At 41.4% G+C, this 22,563-nt stretch overlaps 1 protein-coding gene across 3 annotated transcripts in view; it reads left to right on the top strand.

The window, feature by feature from the left end:
• Positions 1-15,564, top strand: part of BACH1 (BTB domain and CNC homolog 1) — a 28,930-nt gene extending 13,366 nt beyond the window's left edge. For 2 of the 3 annotated variants that reach the window (XM_038128179.1, XM_038128189.1), the window contains exons 3-5: positions 479-1,879; positions 3,525-3,731; positions 9,879-13,319. In XM_038128179.1, the coding sequence (XP_037984107.1) occupies positions 479-1,879; positions 3,525-3,731; positions 9,879-10,340 (2,070 nt within the window). In that variant the 3' untranslated portion in view covers positions 10,341-13,319. Of the gene's footprint in view, positions 1-478; positions 1,880-3,524; positions 3,732-9,878; positions 13,320-14,298 lie in introns of those variants that run through there. The other variant, XR_005255845.1, reaches the window with a different exon arrangement.
• The last annotated feature ends 6,999 nt before the right edge of the window (positions 15,565-22,563 follow it).

Genomic DNA, 22,563 nt, shown 5'->3' with positions numbered 1-22,563 from the left:
GTGGCTGTAGTAGTAAATAATCATATGTGGTCAAACTCCATTTCTTCAAACTTTTTTTGTGTGAATGCTGCATAAGACTAAGTGATTAACAGTAATTGCTCTTTGAAAACTGCAATTAAATACCAGCAGCATACTGTAGAGTATTTAGTATACAACTTGCTTTGAAATATATCTTTATGAGGTTGGAATCTAGTTACTGATTTTCAGTATACAGCAATATTTTCTGTTTTTAGTGCTGCGTTGCCAGAACATTTTATTAAGAGACAGATCACAGTAAAGAAAACTGTCACAAAATGTGCATGATAAAATTGTGTCAGAAGAATTGTTTCAGAATGAGTTTGACAAGGTTTTCACAATAGAACAAGTCTGCTGCTTTTGTCCTGTGCTCTGTCCTGCTGGCAAGACAGGTAAATTTGTGTATTTCTCTGCTTAAACCCAAATTGACCATACTAATTTTTTTCATTTGTTTTTGTAATAGGTAACACTTAAAGGATTTAGTCCTTTGCTTCAGTTTGCATATACAGCAAAACTCGTTTTAAATAAAGACAATGTGTCTGAAGTTTGCAAATGTGCAGAATTTTTGGGTGTACGCAACATTGAAGAGTCCTGCTTTCAGTTTCTCAAATTCAGATTTTTGGACTTTAAATTGGATCAGCAGGAATGTCCTAGGAAGAAGTGTTGCACACAGCGTTGTCAGAAAGCAAACCCTAAAACTGGCAGTGTGGATGATGGAGACCTAGAAATAAATTATGAAGTAGAAGCTCTTCTAGAAAAGGAATATAGTCAAATTCCTGACACAAAGCCCTGTAAAGATGAAGAAAATGCTAAATCATCACCAGTTCTCCAAAATAATGCCAATCAAAACTGTGATCCTGTACATTTAGAAAGGGGTAGTGCTTCCAGCTTATCTTCCCAATGCCCAAAGTATAGAAAATTCCAGAAGGCTTTTGGAAATGACAAAGTTAATACTTCAGAGTCCAGTTCCAGTATTAAAGATGTTCAGGTACCACCATTTGCAACGTCTCTTGAGAAGGAAATACCTGATAATGATGGCATACAAAAAGCTCAGGAGTGTGTGCCTATGCAGCTGATCTCGAACTGTGAAGAGACTCAGGTAGAAATGGAAGAAAGGGAGGAAGGCATTCAGAAAAAAGAAGAGTCAAAGAGAGATTCTGTAACTCGGAATGTGTCATCTTCTGTGGAGAAAATGGATCTTGTTGCTTTCCCCCAAAACTCTGCTGCACCTCATGGACTCAATTCTGTGTCTATTCTACATAGTTGTGAGCAATACGGTAACTTGAATTTCAGTAGTATGCAAAACAACACAGCCGTACCTGAAAAAACTGTGTCAAGTACTGGAGCTGGAAATGACAAAACTGAAAGTCAAGGTAACCCATCTTCAAAGGTGGATTTGTGCATTAGGGAAGCCACTAACATCACCTCAGCTGGAGATCGAAGCAGTGTGGAGAGAGAGATAGCAGAACAGCTAGCACAGGGGTTCTGGAGCGATATTCACAGCACAGACGCCTGTCAAGTACATTTACCACCTGCGGCGGTAAAGAGTACTAAAGAGTACTTGGAGCCTTCGTACTCGGGGAAAAAATCAGAGTGTCCGTGGCTGGGGATCAGGATCAGTGAAAGCCCTGAACCTGGCTCTCAGCGGACTTTTACAACACTGAACTCAGTCAATTGCCCCTTTATAAGCAACCTTAGCACTGAAGGATGCTCCAACACCTCTGAAATAAACAGTGGAGATTATGTTCAGGGACAGCAACAAGAACAGTGTCCCTATAACTATGTGATAAGTTTGGGAGAGGATTCAGAGACTGACACTGAGGGAGACAGTGAATCCTGTTCAGCAAGAGAACAAGAATGTGAGGTAAGAATATCCTGATGGATCCTTTGCTTCCCAGTCATTTAAGGCCATATTCAAAAATCTGAGTTTTCCATGTTTTGTTGTTTTGGGTTTTTTTCTGTGGGTGCTTGTTTTAAAAAGTCTGGAACTGAAACTTTAAATAACCATTCAGAGGTTTATATGGAAGGTCACTGTTAATTCAGGGAGACTGAATAAAAGCGTGAAAGTATTTTTGGTCAGATACTGAAGTGTTACATGCTTACATATTAGATCTTTTAAGATTTTTTTTTCTGGAACAACTGTCAGAAAAGGTTGTGAGCCTTAAATCAAAGCATGAAGGTTTATTCTTAGATTTTTTTTCTTTTATCTGCTTCAGTTTAGAGTTTAAGAAAACTCTAAACTTCTTGGAACCTTTGTTTAATAGAAACTTACCAGTTTTCTTGGTTTTATTCTGCGCTGTGGGGTGAAGGTGGGAGAGAAAGGATACTTCAGATTTAATGTGAAATGAAAATAAGCTTTTAAGCTGGCTTCAGTAGCTGTGTATTTAAGAGTGTTTATAATATCACCTTCTCTAGCACTAAGTGATGTACCTGGAACAATTTCCATCTCAGTTCTTAGAATCGCAGAATTGCAGTGTGTAACTCTGCATGATGGATCATTCAATGTTACAAAAATTCCGTTGTTCTTAAAGCAGTAGGGTTTTTGTCTTTCAAGATATAGGGCCTTACTGAGACTGAACATTAGTGGAACCTGCCATCAGTACAAAAAATCTGGAATGCTAAACAAAAGGCCAGAATTGGTTAATTACATTCCTCACCTTTATGTGACAGAGAAGGTGGTATCATTGCTGAGGACAGTACTCTGGGATTTTTTATTATTTTTTGCCTGTTTGTCACAAGCAGTAGCCAATCAGAGAAAAGATTTCTCTGTTCTTTTTAAACTAAATTCAGATCTTTGAGCACAGCAAGGTGACATATTCTGCTACTTACTATACTCAAATGTAAGGATTAAAATAAAATGTCTTTAGTTGAATACTCAAAACCATGGTGATTATTTTGTAAAGGTAAATGTTTTTCAGTATTAGTCAACACTTTGTTATCTCAAATGGTTTTGCAGCTCAGGTGTACAACAGTGGGAGGAGCCTGGTCCTCTGTCTTCTCCAACACTAAAAAATAAAAGACAAATATTGTAACTTCTGTATTTTAAGGAAATGCCTGTTTCAGATTAACTTTTCCTGCAGAAGAAAAAAAAGCATAGGTATAAAAATGTATGCAGGATGCAGTCTTAATAGCAGCTTTGGGAAAACTTTAGACTGTATTAGTGAGTCTTGACACCAGTCTTGTATCTCACCAAACTAACTCATCTTCTTAGAGTGAATCACCTGCATATTTGATGCACACACAAATAGCTTTCAGCCTACTCTGAATATGCTTTTAAGGATCTAGTGTAAATGTGCAAATACTCTATTGCACCTGTGCTCGAACTCCTGTAGTTGAATCCCCTGGATTTTATCCCATCATCTGATGGTTATGTTAGTTTGCTCTTGTCTCTGAGATGTAGGAGTAAAGATGAGTTGTGTGGTAAAGAATGCTTAAAATGGATACTCGAGTTGTTGGTGTTTGTGTGTATCAGTTCCACCTTGGATTTACAACCGTATCTCACATTCTAGGTAAAGCTGCCGTTTAATGCGCAAAGGATTATCTCACTTTCCAGAAATGACTTCCAGTCATTTCTGAAAATGCATAAATTAACTCCTGAACAATTGGACTGTATTCACGATATCCGAAGACGAAGTAAAAACAGAATTGCAGCGCAGCGATGTCGCAAGAGAAAGCTTGACTGTATACAAAATCTTGAATCTGAAATTGAAAAACTGGTATGTATAAATGTTCATTTCTGTTGTCATGTCTTTCTCCAAACATCTTGACTGGCCATCTGGCAGTGGCTTGAAAGGAAGGTGATTTATAACTTTTTCCACTCAAACCTAAAAGACTTTGTCAGTCTTGTATAACTCCTTGATAGCAGCTCTAGATTTTTCTGAGCCTTGCTCTAAAGTACACGCATCTTTCCTTCTGTGGACTTGTTTCCATTCAAATAAAACATGCATCACAGCATAATTTTTGGTGAATGGTGTTTCTGAAATCCATAAGCTTTGAATTTAATTGTACAGAATGATTCCCAGACTCTTATCCTGCACTGCTTTTTGCCTCTTCCCCTTTCTTGCTTCAAGATTTTGTTCTTCAGCTCCTGGTATTGCTCATGATCAAGTTTGCAGTTACGCAATTGTTAGTTGTGTAAGTACTGTTCTTGGAACATATCAACATGGGCTGGCAAAACTGTTTCCTGAGTCTTGAATGTTAAAAATGAGACCCTTGCAGAAAGGCGGAAGATACAGAAGAACTTGGGAAGTTGCTTGCCTTTTTAGCAGTTGCATCAAGAATAGTAGCTGAGGAATTGGTGCATCCAGATTTCTCAGCAGCCATCTGTTAATATATTTTCTCCTTCTTAAGGAGGCAATAAAAAGATAAATATGTAACTTAAGAGAAATGTAGGTAATCTGAGGTTAAGATTATATAAAAATAGCAATGGCAAGAAGATAATTGAGTGGCTTTTCAGAAAAACAAGTCTTTTTTAGACTCTCCTCTCAGTTTCATAGTTGGTCATAACCATGTGCACGAAATAGTTCAGTTGTTTAGGACTACTGTACTCTCATTCTTGTTCATGGAGCGTTTTAGGCTTAGTGTTCTTGAATTTGGTATCTGCATCAGCTGGAACATAGCAGTCATATTGCATCTTTTCTGACTTCACAGTGAAAAGGAAAGTAAAATTAGAGCCAAGTGCCACGGACTGGAAACTTATTTTCTTGTGATCAGCATCTTTCACTGCATCTACTCGTACTTCTGCAATGAGGAGATAGGCTTTGAAGGAAGGCTTGCAGTGCCATAGAGCTCTGATGAGCTGACAGAGCAGGTTGTGCTCAATGAAGAAGGTGCTCTGTGAGGGAGGGTAATCAGGTGATTGTACTAATAATATCCTTGCTGAAGAGAGAAGTTGTATTTTTGACATTTCAGAACTTTTTGCCTGGTTTTGTCATCATGTTGTCATTTCTGTTATGTAACTTTGTCAATATTTTGCAATATTTGGGCAGGGAATTAAAGGTTGATCTGCAATATTAGGCATGTGTCTGAGACTACTAATTACAACATAATATCCTTCTTTCTGTGGACCTGTGCTGGAACAGACTGAATGTCTGCTGTTTGACAAGTAACACTGTGCAAGGCCTAGATAATAAGTGTTGAGTCTTGAGAGCTGTGAGGTGAGGTCTGAGTTATATGAATCATCCTCTAGGCACAAACATGCATATGTTTTTTTCAACTGTGCTGATAAGTTTCTTCACAAATTCCTGAAAAGACTCTGTTTGGAGCTGTTGACCATGCCTGACAGCCACAGATCATCGAATTTGTATAAGCTGTACATAAATACAGAAACCTCAAGATGAGTCTAGGCATGATTTCCAGGTGGATGGAAGAAAAGAGATGTGGAGGGGTTATGTGTGGTACATCCGGGTTGCTTCATGCATGATGGCTCTTGCCTTGTTCCTGTTTTCTGAGTCAGTCATGTCTCAGACCTTCTAGACTTTGATCTTCTCGTGGTATGGTCTGTAATGTGGCTTTGAGAGGGAATAGAATGGTGTAGCTATGGTTTGGCAGCTCTTGACAAGTAGATAATACTCTGTACTACCAGTTAGGAAATACTTTTTGTGAAATTCCTCATCCTGATTTTCAGTATGTGCAGCATGTTGTCTTGTATTAGTTTCTGTTTGGTGCTGCTTCAGTTTTTTTCTCTCTCAGAAGATGCTTGTGGTGTGCTTCTTGGAAAAACCCTGTATTTGCAACAGAATGACCCCTGCCTGACTAGAGGCTGAAGACTAACAGCTGGCAAGTAGCTTTGCTGACAAGCACCTTGGGGCCTGGGCAGACAGCTGGCTGAGTATGGATCAGCAACATGTCCAGACTAAAAAAAAGGCCATCAGTGTCCTGGGCTGTGTTAATGGGAGTGCAGCCCGTTGTTGGAGGGCAGTGGTTGTTACCTGTCTTGGCACATGTAACATTCAATCGTTTGCTGGGTTTTCACCCCTCCCAGTTCCAGGAGCACATTGATAGACAGAAGGAAGGTTGGGTGAAGGCCATTGGGATGGCCAGGCCTGAAGTACTTCTGTGGTGAGAGGCCGAAGAAATGGGGCTTCTACCTGGAAAAGGGGTGGGGAGACCTATGGGCTACCTGCCCATATCTGTGGGGCAGGCCTTGAGGTTATACAGCCTTTGGTAGTGGAAGATCTTTAGCTTCCTTGGGGAGTACTTGGCAGCAAGAGAACAAGAGACATGGCCTTAAATTAGAAGGGGGATTTCATCTGAATATAAGGAAAGTTTTTTTCTTCCAGTGGCGACAGGCAGGCAGTGGAGCAGTTCACCCTGAAAGGCTGTGCATGTGCTGTCTTTGAGGGTTTTATGGCATGACTGAGCAAAGCCCTGAGCGGCCTGATCTTACCTCATCTCTGACTTTGTTTTGAGCAGCAGGTCAGACTACAGACCTGCTGAGGTACCTCCTCTCAAGTGATTCTGTAAAATTGGAAATCTTAAGTTCTACTTATATTGAAGAAAAATATTGTTCAGTGCTGAATCTGTTATCTGGGAGAGTTACCTTTGATCATGTCTTTTGATCTTCTGTACTGATGAAGTCATTTTTTTACCTCCCCATATAGCCTTTGCTTATTGACCTTTCAGGTGAATCTGAGTGTTCTTGTTGGTCACTAATGTTCTGTATTTGAGAGCATGCAAGGGCTACTTTAGGAGTTGTTGACTTGTTAGAAACAGCTCTTTCAGAGTCCCTGTGTATATTCACATTCCTTGTACTTTCTCCTGGACAATGGGATGACCCTGCCTGATCAGGGAGGTCAGACCAAATGACCCTCTGTGGTCCCTTCCAACCTGACCCATCCTTGGATTTTTCACTTGGAAACTTTTAAAATGAGGGCACTTGCAAGCAGGAGCAGAGTAGAGGACAACTGGTCTCAAGAAGCACTACTTTGCTGAAGATTCTGTAGCTGAGGAGGATGCGTCAGTGCTCCAAGAAAAATGTAATTTAGATCTTGTTATATATATTATAGCAGGGTGAGGTGAGTGAACTAAGTACTTTCTTTACCAGGAGATTCAAAAGAGCTGTTGGTTTATTATGACATCAAAACTAACTGACATTTTTTTGTAGTATTAGTATAATGCTGATAAAATAAAACAATAATATTTAAATGTATTAACCTGACAACAGCTTCAGAAGGAGGGTGAGGAATTGATGCTGGAATAACTATTTCTGAATGTTCATGTTTGTTTTAAATAGCAGTCCAGATAATTTCATCAGTCCATATTGCACAACTGAGTGCCTATACATACCCAAAAGGTATTAGGTGATCTGCCTAACAGAATGGGAAAGATTATTCTGGTCAGTATTGAAAAACACCTGGAGGACAATGTAGGGATCAGTCACAGCCAGCACAGCTCCATGAGGGGAAAGTCCTGCTTGTCAAATAATTTCCTTGTATGGCAGGGTTACCCACCCAGCTGATCTAGGAAAGCCAGTAGATGTAATCCTCTTGGACTTCAAAGCTTTTGACAGGCTCTCCCAGGATCCTTCTGAACAAAATGTCCAGCCCACAGCTGGATAAACACATCATGTGAGGGAGAGCAACTGAGTCATGGGTCAGGAACAAATGGTGACAGTGACTGGGGTGACATCAGGTTGGCTCTGGTCCCCAGTGGGGTTCTGCAGGACTGCATCCTGAGCCCTGTGCTCCTCAGCATCTTCACTAACAACCTGGGCACAGCACTCAGTGGAACACACCGTAAGTTTGCCATTGACACTGAACTGGGAGGAGCTGTCAACTCCCTCAAGGGCAGAGAGGCCCTGCAGAGAGACCTGGACCAATTGGAGACTTGGACCAGCACCAACCGTGTGAAGTGGAATGAGGGCGAGTGCCAGATTCTGCTCTGGGACAGGGCAGCCCTGGCTGTGTGTATGGACTGGGGAATGAGAGGCTGGAGAGCAGCTGCAGAAAGGGACCTGGGCTCCTGCTCCATGGCCAGTTGAACATGAGTCAGCAGTGCCCTGGCAGCCAGGAGGGACATCCATGTCCTGGGGTGCTTCAGGCACAGCATTGCCAGCCAGGCAAGAGGGGACATTGTCCCTCTCTGCTCTGCCCTGGGGCACCCTCACCTCGAGTGCTGGGGGCAGTTTTGGGCACCATGGTTTAACAAATGGCGTTAAGCCATTGTAGAGCATCCAAAGAAGGGTCATGAGGGTTGGTAAGGGTCTGGAGGGGAGAAATCTTATGAGAGGTGACTGTGGGCATTGAGTCTGTTCAGTCTGGAGAAAAGGAGACTGAGGGGGGACCTCACTGAGGTCTTCAGCATCCTCTGGAGGGGCAGGTGCCAATCTCTTTGTGATCAGTGACAGGACTCGAGGAAACAGCATAAAGCCGAGTCATGGAAGGTTTAGGTTGGATATTAGGAAAAGCTTCTTCCCCCCATAGGGTGGTTGCACACTGGAACAGACTCCCCAGGGCAGTGGTCACAGCACCAAGCCTGACAGAGTTTGAGAAGCATTTGGACAAAGTTCTCAGGCACAGGGTGTGACTCTTGAGGTGTATCCTGTGCAGGCCCAGGAGTTGGACTCAGTGACCCTGATGGCTCCTTTCCAGTGTGGCATATTTTATGATTAACAGCTGCTCCCAGTATGCTGACAAATAGAAATTTATTCGCCAAGTCCTCTTTCTTCTAATTTTAGACAAAAACAACTGGCAACAACTGTTCCTCTTGCCAAATGCTGCCTAAACTTAATCAGTTCTTTCAAAAAGAAGTTGTAGAGGTTACAGTATGAGGTTTATCTGCAAAAGGGGATGTGAGGAGGAGTGAAAATAATAAAACTTTCCAAGAGAGAATTGACATAACAGTAGCTGTAACACATAGTCCCTGTGATTAAAACTTGGAAACTGTTTAAAGCCTTATGTGTCTTCAAAACTCTATCTTCTTTTAAGTAATTAATTACAAAATTTAAAATGTATGTGTTGCGACACGTTTGGATTCGGGTTCTTTGTCCTTTTTGTTCAGCTTCTTCATGATGGTCTTGGTTGTTCCCTGTCCTTTGCCATTTCCTCATTTTTCTTTATTCAAAAAGTTGCTTGTTTCTGTGATTAGACTTCTCAGTTATGAGTGTCTTTTCATCTTTAGCCAGTTCTTTTAAAAGCCTCAGAAAAATTGACATCATTGAAGCCAAATAAAAGCTTGATTTGATACAGGCTACTTTTTTCTGCTTGATATTTATTATCGAGTTGCCATCCGTTTGTTGCCATGTACTTGGACTATCCTTCTACATTGTCTCTAGGTTGTTAGTTGTTCACCACATCTTCTTTCCTTTACCTTTCTTAAATTTTCTTTCTAATTTAGGAACTATACTTAACACCATTGTTTGTCCTGTAGTCAATTTGGCGTTTCTTGAGAATGGAAGTTACTTTCACCTAGTGGAATAATAATAATTGAAATGTGATGTTTGATTTTCAGCATTTCAGTTTTAAAATACAGATTTCTATGAAGACTGCTTAATATTTTGTTGGCTCATCGGTAATGGTTTGTGTTATCCTGTAGAACTAGTGTTTCAGGAATGTTTACAGTAAGTGCAGCTATGTTTCATTTGTTCAATAACTGCAAATAACTCCTTTGTCTGGCAGCATGAGTTTGGAAAAAGCTGCATATCTGAAACACCACATCAAATAACTTACCTGATAATGCTTCCAGAGAAGTTAGGATTGGCCTTTTGATATGTGTTTGATTGTGTTGCTGCTTTCTTTCTTAATGCCAAATTATTTCTGTTTCAGCAGACCGGAGTATTTACAGTCTTGTTTTAGCTTTGATAGAGCTTAAACTGTAGTTTTTATCTTAAAATGTAGACTACAATACTGTTTTTCTTTTTGCAGCAAAATGAGAAGGAGAATTTGCTGAAGGAAAGAAACCACATTTTATCAACTCTGGGTGAGACAAAGCAGAATCTGACTGGACTTTGCCAGCAGGTGTGTAAGGAAGCAGCCTTGAGTCAAGAGCAAATACAAATACTTGCTAAATATTCTTCTTCAGATTGTCCACTCTCATTTTTGTTCCCAAAAAGAGAACAAACAGCTCCATCTGATAGTGAGCTTGTGGTACCAGCATCTGTAGAATCAGCAAATGGTCTTTCAGGTGTCACACCTACAGCTGAACAGAGTTCCTGTTATCAGTGTGTCAAAAGCGTGTGTGAGGCCTCGTACGATCAAGGACAAGAGCTGCATCTGGTTTCTGCCAGAACATTGGAGCAAACGTCGCTCATGGAGCCCTGTGGACAGAGCAGTGGCATCACAGACTTCTGCCAGCAAATGACTGACAAATGCACTACAGATGAATGAAACTCTCCTTCCCATTGCCAGCCTCTCAACATTGCAACTAGAAGTGGGATTGAGCATTATTGGAAAGTAACTTACTAAGTGAGAGAGAAGATAAAAGTTTAATCTTTTGAAACTATATTGACAATTACATGGTCACCATTATTACTTGGCAAGCTTTGGGTTTGCTCTGTGTAGCTCCAGAACATAATTTGTATGTGTCAGCCTTGGAGCTTTTTCTGTGTAGCGATGCCAAGGAGGGTTCAGGAAAGCTGTTGGAAAATACCAATTCCATGCACAGGTGCTTATTTGTGAGGAAGCTTTGTTCATGTATAGAGCAGCCTACTCTGATTTATGCCACAGTACTTAATGCCACTCTGCATTTTAAGGAAAGCCTCCTGACAGCTGTTTATGCACAATGACTTCTATACCTGGAATTCTTCTAAGACTTCTTTTTTCCTGGTAGACAAACCTTAAGAAGCATATATAGCTCTGTAAATGTTCATTTTGTAGATGGGCTAAGTTACATGACAGGATGAGGAGATTCTGAAAAGTGCTCTCTGGTGTAGCTCCTTGCTTCCTGCTATTCCCCTCCCTCTCCCAGAGAAGACTTTTACTGAATTAAAGTAGTAGGCTACTACTACTACTACTACTACTACTAGTACTGATTAGTAGTAGGCTTTTATTGAATAGGTGGTTTTGTCTTGTCGCTCTAGTACAGAATTAAAAGAACTGGAGCAGCAGAGGTGCTCCACGTACTGCTCTCTTCTCTGAATTTAGTGGGAAGAATAACAATGCACTGTGGAAGGCAGACGTCTGAAACTGGTGCAGTTCATGGGTGAGTGTGCATTGGATCCTCTGGCATCTGAATCCCATAGGCTTATTAAAATTCACAGCTGTATTGTGACTTCCTGTCGTAGCACCTTCAAGCTTGCTGCTTTTTTTGTGGCAAGTTGGAATCAAAGTATTGTGAAACTCTAAGGACAGACTTTTTTTTTTAAGGTATTCAGGCCACTTTTTTTTTCTTTCAGTGCCTAACTGCCTAAAGTAAGTTACAAACATTTGTTCTCTGATCACTGGGACCAGTAAAGTTCTATTTCAGAATCAATCTTCAGGATACTTTATGGCTAAACCTGTAGTATATTTTCAATGGCTTGTGCTATTAGCATAGATATATATAAAAAGTTTATTGAAGAAATGAGCTGGAGATATTTCCTTTATTACTTTGTGAAGGAGATGTCCAGCTACTGAAAATAATCCCCATTTTCTAGATTTTTACATAGCAGTGGATGCATATTGTATACCAATGATGCTTTGTTATTTAGATGCTACTCTCACACCAGAACTACGTATTGAACCTCACCACAGAAAACTTTGGGTTTGCTGGTTTACAAAACATGAAGAATCTTGTACAAGCCAGTGGAATTCTTCATTTCCTACCTCAGAATGTGTATTAGCTTTTTGTGTCTTTGTGTGCATGTACAGTAGGCAACAACTAAGCAAGGGCCCTTGTAAATAGTGCTTTTCAGTTTTACCTTGCAGCAAGGCAAAACTTGTTCTTGGCAAGGCTCTTTTTTTTTCCTCTCCCCACCATCCACAGGTAACATAGCATTAATAAATACAGTAAGCCACTTATTTAAAACAAAAATTTTAAAATTAACAGATTTCAACAGGACTTCTCATAACCAGCACACAACACAAATGACTACACTACCTCACCTATGGGACTGAAAGTTGATTCAAATCTCTAGTGAATCCTTGGAAAAGGAAATGGTTGTGGATTTCCTTTCCTTTCCTTGGAAAAGGTTGGTTCCTTTTTCATCATATATCATTACTTTTTTAAGGGAAAAGAAATATGCTGATGGCGCGTAGCTTGTATAAATCACAATGCTTGCAGTAATTGAAATTCAGAAATAAATACTACATGGCAGACATGATGATAATTGGATTGAAATTCTTTTAAATTACATAATTGAGATACGATGACCCTGTATATGCATTACTTTATGAAACTCTCTGGGCTTTTTCTTCAGTTTCTGCAGATTCCTGGTTAATTTAATCCTGTCTCCCTCCCGTGCTACCACCCTGGGAAGCATTTTGCTCTTATGTCTCCATTTTGTTTAAAAAGCAAACCAACAAGAAACAATAAAAAACAAAATTCAAAGTCTGAGTAGTTGAACAGTCTGCTGTTCATAACTACTATCACTTTTAAAGCTGGTGATATTCTGAAATGACGTGGACAATGGCATTAAAAGATTGTCCTAACAGTGCACGTAGTTGGAAATAGAATTCCTTGGGGTAAGTCCTTATTATAACAAGGTGGAGCATCTTTGTAGGGAACGGCTGTCTGGGAGCTTATCCAGTGGCTCAAAGACCTGACACACTTGGCTGCAGATGTTGGAATACAAAGTCAGTGATGACCAAGTGTGAGGCTGGAATTTCCCTCAAGAGTTGTGCTCCACTGCTGGAGTCTGGGAATCAGCCACAGCCTGAATTCCATATAGCTGATGGTGGAGAGATTCTAGGGCAGGAATCATGGCAGTCATTGACCTATGATAAAAGTAACATCATGTTTTTAAATCTGATATGAACTCGAGGAAGTTTGAGGGTAGGTTTTTGCCTGACCAGCTGCATCTAAATAATTTTTAAAATATTTATTTAATACCATAGACCTACAAGTTGCATGTTGACTTCTATAAGCCTATATCATCAACTTGCAAATGTTACGAATGAATGACAATTTTATGATACAGAATTCTCAGGAAAATGTTTTTGGAGTTTGGTTTTATTTTTTTCTCTTCCAGTAAAGAAATACTCATTTTTGAAATTGTAAAATACTTTGTTAAAGCATGTTTTAAAATACTTTGAACAGACTTATCTTAAAGCCATATGGGTATGATGGCATACAGATTGTAAAATAAACAGATAATTACAACAGTTGATTTTGTATTTTTCATAATTCAGTATTTTCTAAGTCTACAATAAAAACCACTATCCTTTCTACAAAGGCTTTTCTATTTTGTGTAAGTTTTCTGCTGTGAAAGTCTCTACTGGTGCATTATTCATTTATGTAGTACTGCTCACACAGTTCTGAAAATGGTAGCAAAGTAGTCTCTATATAGTTTATAAATTTAATAGGCCCAAACCAGTAGCTTAGGATTCTTCAGACAAAGCTGAAATCTGATAATACAGAGAGGGGAAATTGTACCACCACTGAGTATCTACTAAATAACTCACAATATTTCTTCAGTAGCGTCTATTTTGTTCTATTTATTTTCTTTTTTAATTGCATATTCTTAGATAGATGAATATTCTTCTCAACCTACTGAAGATGAAATTTGCCATTTGAAAGACCTATTGTTTCATACGAATGACAGAGCCAAGATGGGCAGAATTTAAAATAAAAACCCTAAAAATGGTGAACAAATAAGTAATTAGTGAGAATAATATAGCGATACAAGTAAGTTGAGTATATCTTGTTAACTTGAGAAACATTTAAGGTTTTCTTGGTATATGTTAATAGTCTAGTAAGAATTCAGTATGATACTGTAATGAGGTTTCCTAATTTTTTATAATCTACTATTTCATATTTACTGTGAAAGAGGAGGAGATGGATGTGAGAGATTTGGGAAGAAACAAGACTCAGTAATCAAAATAGCACCCCAGAATGTGTATATACTCAATTAACTGGTTGAAGGCCATAAGTCTCAAGCTTTCACGTGAACTGGCATGATTTTGTTTAGAAGTATTTAGTGATGAGAGAGACTCAAAAGTTCTAAATCATATTGCAGTTTTATTTCTCAGCCCAGTGGTGATAAATCAGATGATATATTTCATGTCAGCCTGGCACCATTTGGGACTTTTTCAGGCAATTATCTAGGGAATAAGAAGGATATTCAGTGAACAGCCTCTATTGGTTCTGAGTTTTCATTCCTGTTACTCTAACTCTTGTTAAAAATACACTTGATTTGCTTTAATACAGGATCCACGGAAGTCCTTCAGATGGAGCCTCATCAGTTTGCACTTACACAGACCTGTCAGGTACTTTTAGGTGGCAGTAAAAAATGGTGTATCGAATCAGCATGTGAAGATAATTTAAATGCAGATGTAATAACACGGTTGGTATTGTTGCGTAATTGCTCATTATAACTACCCATATTTACAACATTTACTTGAATGCAGAATAATCAGCTACCACCTGTGTGAAATTTTATTCTTAACAAAGTAAAAGGTTAAAAACCAGAGGATGGGTGTAGGGATAAAAGACAGTAGAAGTCTCTGAATCCCCAGAGTGGATTAAGAGCAGACAGTGGGAATTTGGGGAATATCACTGACACCTGTCAGTTGGGTTGGTCCATTTTTCACATGTGGTGTGTTAGTGTAGGAATCTTAAAAGGTACATGTAATTTTCAGACTCTTATTCTGGTCTCTGAAGTTAATCAGTCCTGCTTATCCATAAAACCATGAAACTTTGCTAACCTGCATCTAATCCAGATGTTATCCCAAAAAGCCTATGGACCTGTCATTGTTCTTGTTGCAAATCTGTCCTGTGAATTGTTTCATAGGCTTTTATAAGGACTTTTAAAACTGACAATTTCTGTGATTTTATGTCCTTTCTTTTTTCCTCCCTCTACAAGGATTATAGTAAACCTTTCACATGCAAATCAAAATAGTGGATGAAGGCCTGAATGAGATTGTGTGCTTTGTGTGATACAGAATACCAGAATTTGTCGTGGTCTTCTCAGTTATAAAATCTGCTATTTGAGCTTTGTGGTGGACTTACAAGACTTCAAATTCTTACATCAAAATTTTGACTCTTAACTGGTTGGAAGTCTCAGGCTAATGGGCAACAACAGAGCTGTGTGTGGGGACGTTCTTTTGCAGGTTTTATCCTTTAGGTGTTTCCCTTCTGCATCCCAGGCTGACATGAATTGTGTAGTGTAGCCAGACCTGCCAGTTCAGAGCAATAGACTTTTAAGTAAAATAAGAATTGAGGCTTGTATGCCCTTGGAGTTGCCATCAGAGGGAATGTGCCTGTTCAAACCAGCTCTCACCATCCATCTCTAGTAGTGCATTAAGGACAGAACTGGGAGCTTCTCTACCCTAAAAGGCAGAGCGTCTGTGTTGACCTCAAAAAGTAAGATTTAGTGAATGTGTGTGACTCCCTTTGTGAACTCTTCACCTTTTCATGTAGTACTCTGCAGCTCTGAGTTTATAGTGCATCACAACATCTAGGTTTGTAGAAGGCAAATTAATCTCTTGCATTAAACTTTCTTATGCATGCTGTCATTGCAAGTGAGGGAGAAAATACCATGATGTGAGCTCCTGAGAGAGGATGACGGTGCCTTTCCTTGGGAAGGAAAGCACCTTGCCACTGTATTGGTGTGGAGATGACTGGTTGCCCAAGGGAGGTAAAGGCCAGCAGCATCTTTCTCTCTTGGCAGAGCAATCCCCAGGGCTATTCAGTTTTGGGAGTGGTATCCAAATTTCAGAGGTTGGCTCATGAAGGAGGATTACATTACCTCTCCTTGGGAAGGAAAGCGCCCAACTCCAGTGTTTGTAGTGCAGAATTGTAGGGTGCCTATAGAAATTCTTGGCCAGGAACAACTTTCTCTCTTGGCACTTTTTGTGTGTGAGCCATCCCCAGACATATTTTGGAGGTGGTCTCAAGATTCTGGAGTGGGCTCCTGAAAGATCAAATTACCTTTGCTTGGGAAGGAAAGCACCTAGCCCCATTATTGGTGTTGCAGATAATAAGATGCCATGGGGAGTTAACAGCCAGGAATATTTTATTTTCTTGGAAGCCTTTGTATGGGAGCAATCCTTGGACATGTTCCGTTTTGGAGCTCAGCTGCGTATTTCAGTGTTGGGCTCACAAAAGAGGATGACAGCACCTTTCCTCAGGAAGGAATGCACATAGTGCCCGTGTTGGTGATTTAGATAAAAGGCTGTCCTGGATGCTTTTGTGTGAGACCAGTCCCTGAATGCATTCAGGACTGAATGAATTCAGGATGGCTCCAATTTTCAGAGCAGGTCTTCTGAAAAAGAATGACAATATCTATCTGTAGAAAGGACACAGCCTGATCCCACTTTCGGTGTTGGAAATGCGAGGTGCCCAGGGAGTATAAAAAACAACACGTTTCTCTCGTAGCCTTTTTCCTATGGTAGCAATCACCAGTTGTATTCAGTTTTGGAGCTGGTATCCGAAGTTAGGAGAGGGGTTTCTGAAGAAGTACAGCAGTAGCTTTTCTTGGGAAGTGAAGGCACATACTCCCAGTGTTGGGAATGTAGGTAATAGGCTGTTCATGGGGTATAAAGGCTAGGAAGGGTTTTCCGTCCTGGCACATTTTGTGTGAGAGCAATGTATTCCATAATTCTGCAGGTAGTATGCAGAATTGGGTAAGTGGGCTCCTGAAGGAGGTATCTTTCCTGGGGAAGGAAAGCATGTATTGACAGTTAGGGTGCTCTAGATGACTGTCTGCTTGATGGAGGTAAAGGCCAGAAACATCTTTCTGTCCTGGAACCTTCTGTGTGGGAGCAGATCTTGAACATATTCAGTTTTGGAGTTCAGCTGCAAATTCCAGAGGTGGGATTCTGAAATAGGATGTCACTACTTTTCTTTGGGAAGGAATGCACAGTAGTCTCAGTGTTGGTGGGAATTTGTCTTTGTCCTGCAAGATCAAGGATAGCAAACCAGATACATCAAAATAAATTATTTACTCTCATAGTCTTCAGACAACATCCCCTATTTGCTTACCACCTCCAAAAAAGAATCAGTCTGGGCTTTGAGCCAAAACAAAAGGTGCCAGGACAGAAAGCTTGTGCTGGCCTTTACCTCTCCTGGGCAGCCTCTCATCTGCACCACCAGCATGGGGACTAAGTGCTTTCCTTGCAAAGTTGAATGGTGCTGCCATAAATTTCAGAATACCTCCTCCAAAATTTGAATCTGATCACCATCATTAAAGACATCCAGGGATTGCTCCCAAACAAAAGATGGCAGAACACAAAGCTGATGCTGGTCCTTCTCTCTCCTTGGCTGACTCATCTGCTCCAACAATACTGAGCTGAGTGCTCTTCTGCCCAAGGAAAGGCAGTCTCATCCACTTTCTGGAGTCCACATCCAAAACTGAAATACAGCCTTCAATTCTTAATGGATTCCAAAATTTAGGCTACGCAGGACGCCCCAAGAGAACAAACTGTTGCTGGCTTTTAGGTCTCCTGAGCAGCCTCGTGTCTTCAACCACCACTGGGGCTACATGCTTTCCTTCACAAGGAAAGATACCATTCACTTTTTGAAGCGCATATACAAAATTTAAATTCAATCTTCAGGCTAAGCTCAAAATTGAATATGTCCAAGGATTGCTCCAACACAACAGGTGCCAGGCTAGAAAGCTGTTGCTGGCCTTCACCTCCAGTGGGCAGCTCTTAAAAACACTGGCTCCCCAGGTTTTCCTTCCCATGGAGCAGCAGTTTACCAGCCGTAAGAGGGACTGAATGCTGCTAGAGTGTGATGTGAATTAAGGGTTGCAAATGGAATCTGGAGGCCAGACAAACTTTCCTGCCCTGGCACATTGCTTTTTGCCAGTACTGACAATTTCAACTTGGGATGTGGACACTTCATTGCTTCTGGAGAATCAGGACATTTACCTCTTTTGCAACTACACTGCTGCCATCGTGTGGAGCTGAGCAACTGCAACGAGGAAGGTAAAAGACACCTCAAGCTTTTTTGTTGGGACGCTGTTAGTGAGGGAGCAGTTAGTAAACTGTTCGGGATCTTGGGTCTGTAAGAGGGAAAAAATGGGAAGGTACATAGAGAAGGAAACTGAACAGCACCAGGGTGTGCACAGGCTGCAAGCAGAATGTGATGCCCAGTACTTTCTTTTTGTTCTAGGGCCTTACTCTGGGGGTTATTGGAGATTTCAAACTGGCACATGGACTCACCAGACTGTAAGAGTATGAGACCCTGCATACAGCTGGCAAGAAGAGTGCATAGCCCCAGTGTTTGTGGTGCACTGATAGGCAGTGAGAAGGGGCAGTCCAGCAAATCCTTTTTTAGTGGTACATTTTTCTGTGTGAGCTGTAGCTGTTTAATTTCCTGTGTCCACAGCAGCTATCCCAAAAGCCCAGTTATGTCCTTTTGGGTCCTTGAAATACCTTTTCCTGAGGCAATCTATGCCCAGGATGTCCCAGGCCTCTGGGCCAGTCACAATGGGGTGATTCTGCCATTTGTTCACAGTCAGGCTCACTCAGCTTCCAGCACAGCCACTGTTGGGATCCCCCTGTCACCCCAGAAACACAGATAAGATTCTGCCTCTACATATCTTGATGGCATCAGGGTATTTTGTGCACCGGTGTCAATTAAAGCCTTATATCTGATGCCAGGCCATTGGATCCACACAGTCCAATAGATCAGATTGTCCCTTTCCTCCACCTGGCAGGACACAGGGCCCCTCTAGTTCTCATCATGGTACTCACTGCTCACTTGTAAACATGAACTGGAATCTTCCAAACGGATTGGAACTAAAATCAGCCTTCCTGCTGAGGCATTTATACCTGTGCTGCCAGGGCAGAGGTGGGTTTTCCATCCCACTTCTTTATGTGCTCTCCGCAGTCATGCAGGTAAAACCGAAGGTTACTTGTGGTATCACCCTCTCTCTCAAGCAGAAGGTTCCTGCTTCCAGTAGCAGAGACTCCAGGCTCTGGGGCTGGGGTGTGGGACACTTCTTTTGATCACTGGTAGTCCTCTTTAAATTGCTGCAGGTCCTTGGACAGTCTTTCCATGGACAAGACACAGGCCTGGGGAGGGAAGGGGGGCAGAAAAAATGCTTCATATAGCTGGAGTTTGATAGAGAGGTTTGATAACTACTCTTTGTTCTTCTTCTTTCCATAACAACACTGCCAATGACCTGTCATATGACACTGGCATGCTCTGTCAGAACTTCTGCCACAGAGTTTGTGTACACTGGACTTCATCTAGATTTACAGGGGATTGCTCTTAATTTGAATCCTTATAGATTATCTCCAGCACCACTAATCTCTCCAAGATACTGGGTACCTTGGTGCTCCATGGTGTTCTGCTTGTCTCAGTGCACTACTCAATCCTCCTTGAGACAATGCCTTTCCCTCACGCTTGGCAGGAGTTGCCTTCAGAGCCTGAGAGTTTTTGTCCTCTTCCCGATGCCCTTGTCAATGTTCACATCCCAGGACGAGGATCCCAGTTGCTTGGCTTCACTACCATCCCGTTCCATACTGTGGGCCAGGATATCCCAGCACTGGAGTAGCCAGGTCACCAGGGGCTCACCTAACTGGCGGCTGGAACCTTTTCACACATCTTCCAGCTCACCTGGGGACATGGACCAGGTGATTTTCTCTGGCCCTGCCTCCTCCTCCTGTTCTGAGGGCCCTGCTTTGCCATCCCTCACTAACTGAACTGCTTTTGTCTCGGATCCCTTCTTCCGTGCAGGGGAGGCTGCTCCCAGCACGGGCTGTTCCCCTGGCTCAGCTGCAGTTGGCGTGGCCATGGTGCCTGTTGCTCTGTCTCCTCCTCCTCCCTGAGGCTGCTGCCCACTGACCACCAGTGTCCAACAGAGAGTAGCCAGGGCCCAACGCTCTGCAGTAAGTTGCTCATCTCTGGAGTTGACACAGCATCTCCTTGCAAATATTCTGTCACTTTATCAGAGTCCTGTAGTTGTTCGGGGGTGAACTCCCAAACCACCGGAGCAGAGAATTTCTCAAAAAATTGGCCAATTTTCTCGCACATTCCATGCCACTCATGACTATTCCCCCTCGGGACAGGTCTCTGAATGGCCTTCTTGGAAATCTCTCTTCTGCCTCCAAAGGTGACTCTAAACACAGTGTGGACTGCACTGAGACATACCAACAAGAACGTGCTTTCCTTCCCATCCAAAGGGAATTAAAAATTCTCAAAAGCTGTTGTAACAGGCCCGAAGGAGGAAAAGGGGGGGAAAATGGAGAAAATCATCCTTCCCCTGTTCCCCCCGCAGACGAGGTATGGTTATTAATGGACTTCCAAAGGCAGGGCTGAAGTAAGGGCAGGAGAGCAACACTGAATACACATCCCAGAGTACCCTCCTTGCCCTTGATGTTACTGTGTCATAAACTCACCTCCCACAGCACAGCAACAAAGAAATGCGGATCCTTGTCCCTGCTCTGTCAAAGGTCACCCCGAGGAGCACGTACAGGAATACAGGAACAGAGCCAGGGTAAGGTACCATACCCACGTGAACAGACCAAGCACCGTCGTGACCAGTGGCCCAGGACCTAATACAGCAAATGCTGGGATCAAATTTGTTTCCAACCCACTCTATTGTGGGTTGTGCCCTCATTGTGCCTCACACTGGGACCCAAGTAAGGCTGTCTTGGTGTAGGAATGCTACTTCCAGATTTACTGCTCCCACTGAAACCACGCTAAACTATGAGCCACTTGGTCACTTCTCCCCCTCCCCGAGGCAGGAGATTTGGGGGTACAAAAGGTGAAGATCATGGGTTGAGATAGGAACAATTTCCTAGAGAAAAAAAAAACAATAACAGCGAAAGTATCAATAATAGAGAACTGTGACCGCTCCCTCAGCTCCAATGGACACTTACCTGTCACTCCCAGCCCCTTGCCCAACGACCCTCTTCAGCTCTCTTACAGACTTCCTTCAGGTCCTCTTCAAGATACCGAAATCAGTAACATTTTTAGCAGAGAAAGATCAAATCTGTCACTATTAAATCATGCAACTACAACTGCAACACTATTTCAAATATCCAAACTATGATTTATGTAGGTATGTGAATTCCAGTGTTAATCCTATTGTGTTCACTTGAGAAATCCAGCTTTCAAAGATTATTTTTTTCTGACATATTGGCATAGTCAACCAGAACCAGTACCCACATCATTTGCTTCACTCCCTTCCTAAAGCAAAAAAGCTCACCAAGTTGTACTGCAACAACTCCTTGACAGATGAATTTATTGAAGCAATTTTTAAAAGCAGGTATTTCTGAGTGTGCTCCATCAATCCCAAGCGTTAAAAAAAACCCCAACTATCCAGTGTCCCAAGGAAGTGTCCATGTTACAAATGGTATGTGTTTAATATACTCATATCACATGCCGTAATGATAAACATTATTCAGTATGCAGATTAATTGCTACAGTTCCCTGAAAAAAAGGTGGGCACACATGGAGAATTTTTAGCTCTTACAAGGCTATTACAGCTCTCCACCTGCCTTGGACCCCAAGATCTAGTCACTAGTGTTCTCATGTCTATCAACAGATTTTTGAAGTGGTTTTCACTTACTTTTAAATTAAATGCCTTGGGTTTTTTAGGACTAGACTTAGATGATATTTAGTGGTGAGAGGAATGGCAGATTTGTCTTTACAAACAAGCTGTGGGTCTGCTGGTAGATAAAACTAGCAGTGAGACAAAAGAAACAATGGGAAGGGTTCCACTGACTGATGAATGGAAAAAGATATTTGCTTTTACAAATAAACTTTAGGTTTGCTGATAAATTAAATTAGGCACCGAAAGATGAAACAATGGGGAAGAAAACCCCTAAATTCCATAAGAATTAAAAATTAAAACTGAGGATTATATATTAGAGGGAAATCTTTGGGATCAGGTGTACCAGGAAGTCTGTACCTCTCAAGTACCTCAGCCAGTGAGGAAAGAGAGAGGGAAATGTGCCAGGAAATGAGGATAAAAAGGAGGCTGCATCCTCCAAAAATTTGAGAGACCCCAGGGGAATGCCCCATGGCCTCTCCCTTTATTCAAACTCCTGTGTCTCCTTTTTGGACGTAAACCGCTGGTGTTTGTGGAGTAATTTTCCTAACTGTGGGAAGTGTAACATTTTAATATTTACAACATAAATACTTCAAAGATTTCAAAATACCTTCATTTTGCTCCATATCTTCAGCCACTCTAAACTGAAGAAATAGGTTCCATGAATGACATTACAAAACAAAACTAAAAAACCAAAGCAAACAAACAAAAAACCAAGCACAACTGCCTCCCCCTCCAACCCTGACACAACTTAAGCAATTTTGAAAAGGAAGGAGGGTCCAGAATTCAGAGGTAAACCATTAGTCTGACAAAATGAAAGGTGTTTTGAGCTTAGGAAGTGCCACCATCTACACATGCACAATAATCACAATTTTTTTCTCAGTGTTTTCCTGTAAAAAAAAAAACTTCACCATTTATCCAGATCTTCTTTTGAAGAACAGCGGTAAGAGTTCCATATTCTGAAT

Source organism: Motacilla alba, chromosome 1 (assembly GCF_015832195.1).
Source record: "Motacilla alba alba isolate MOTALB_02 chromosome 1, Motacilla_alba_V1.0_pri, whole genome shotgun sequence".
Taxonomy (NCBI): Eukaryota; Metazoa; Chordata; class Aves; order Passeriformes; family Motacillidae; genus Motacilla; species Motacilla alba.
This window is presented reverse-complemented; position numbering and strand designations above follow the sequence as displayed.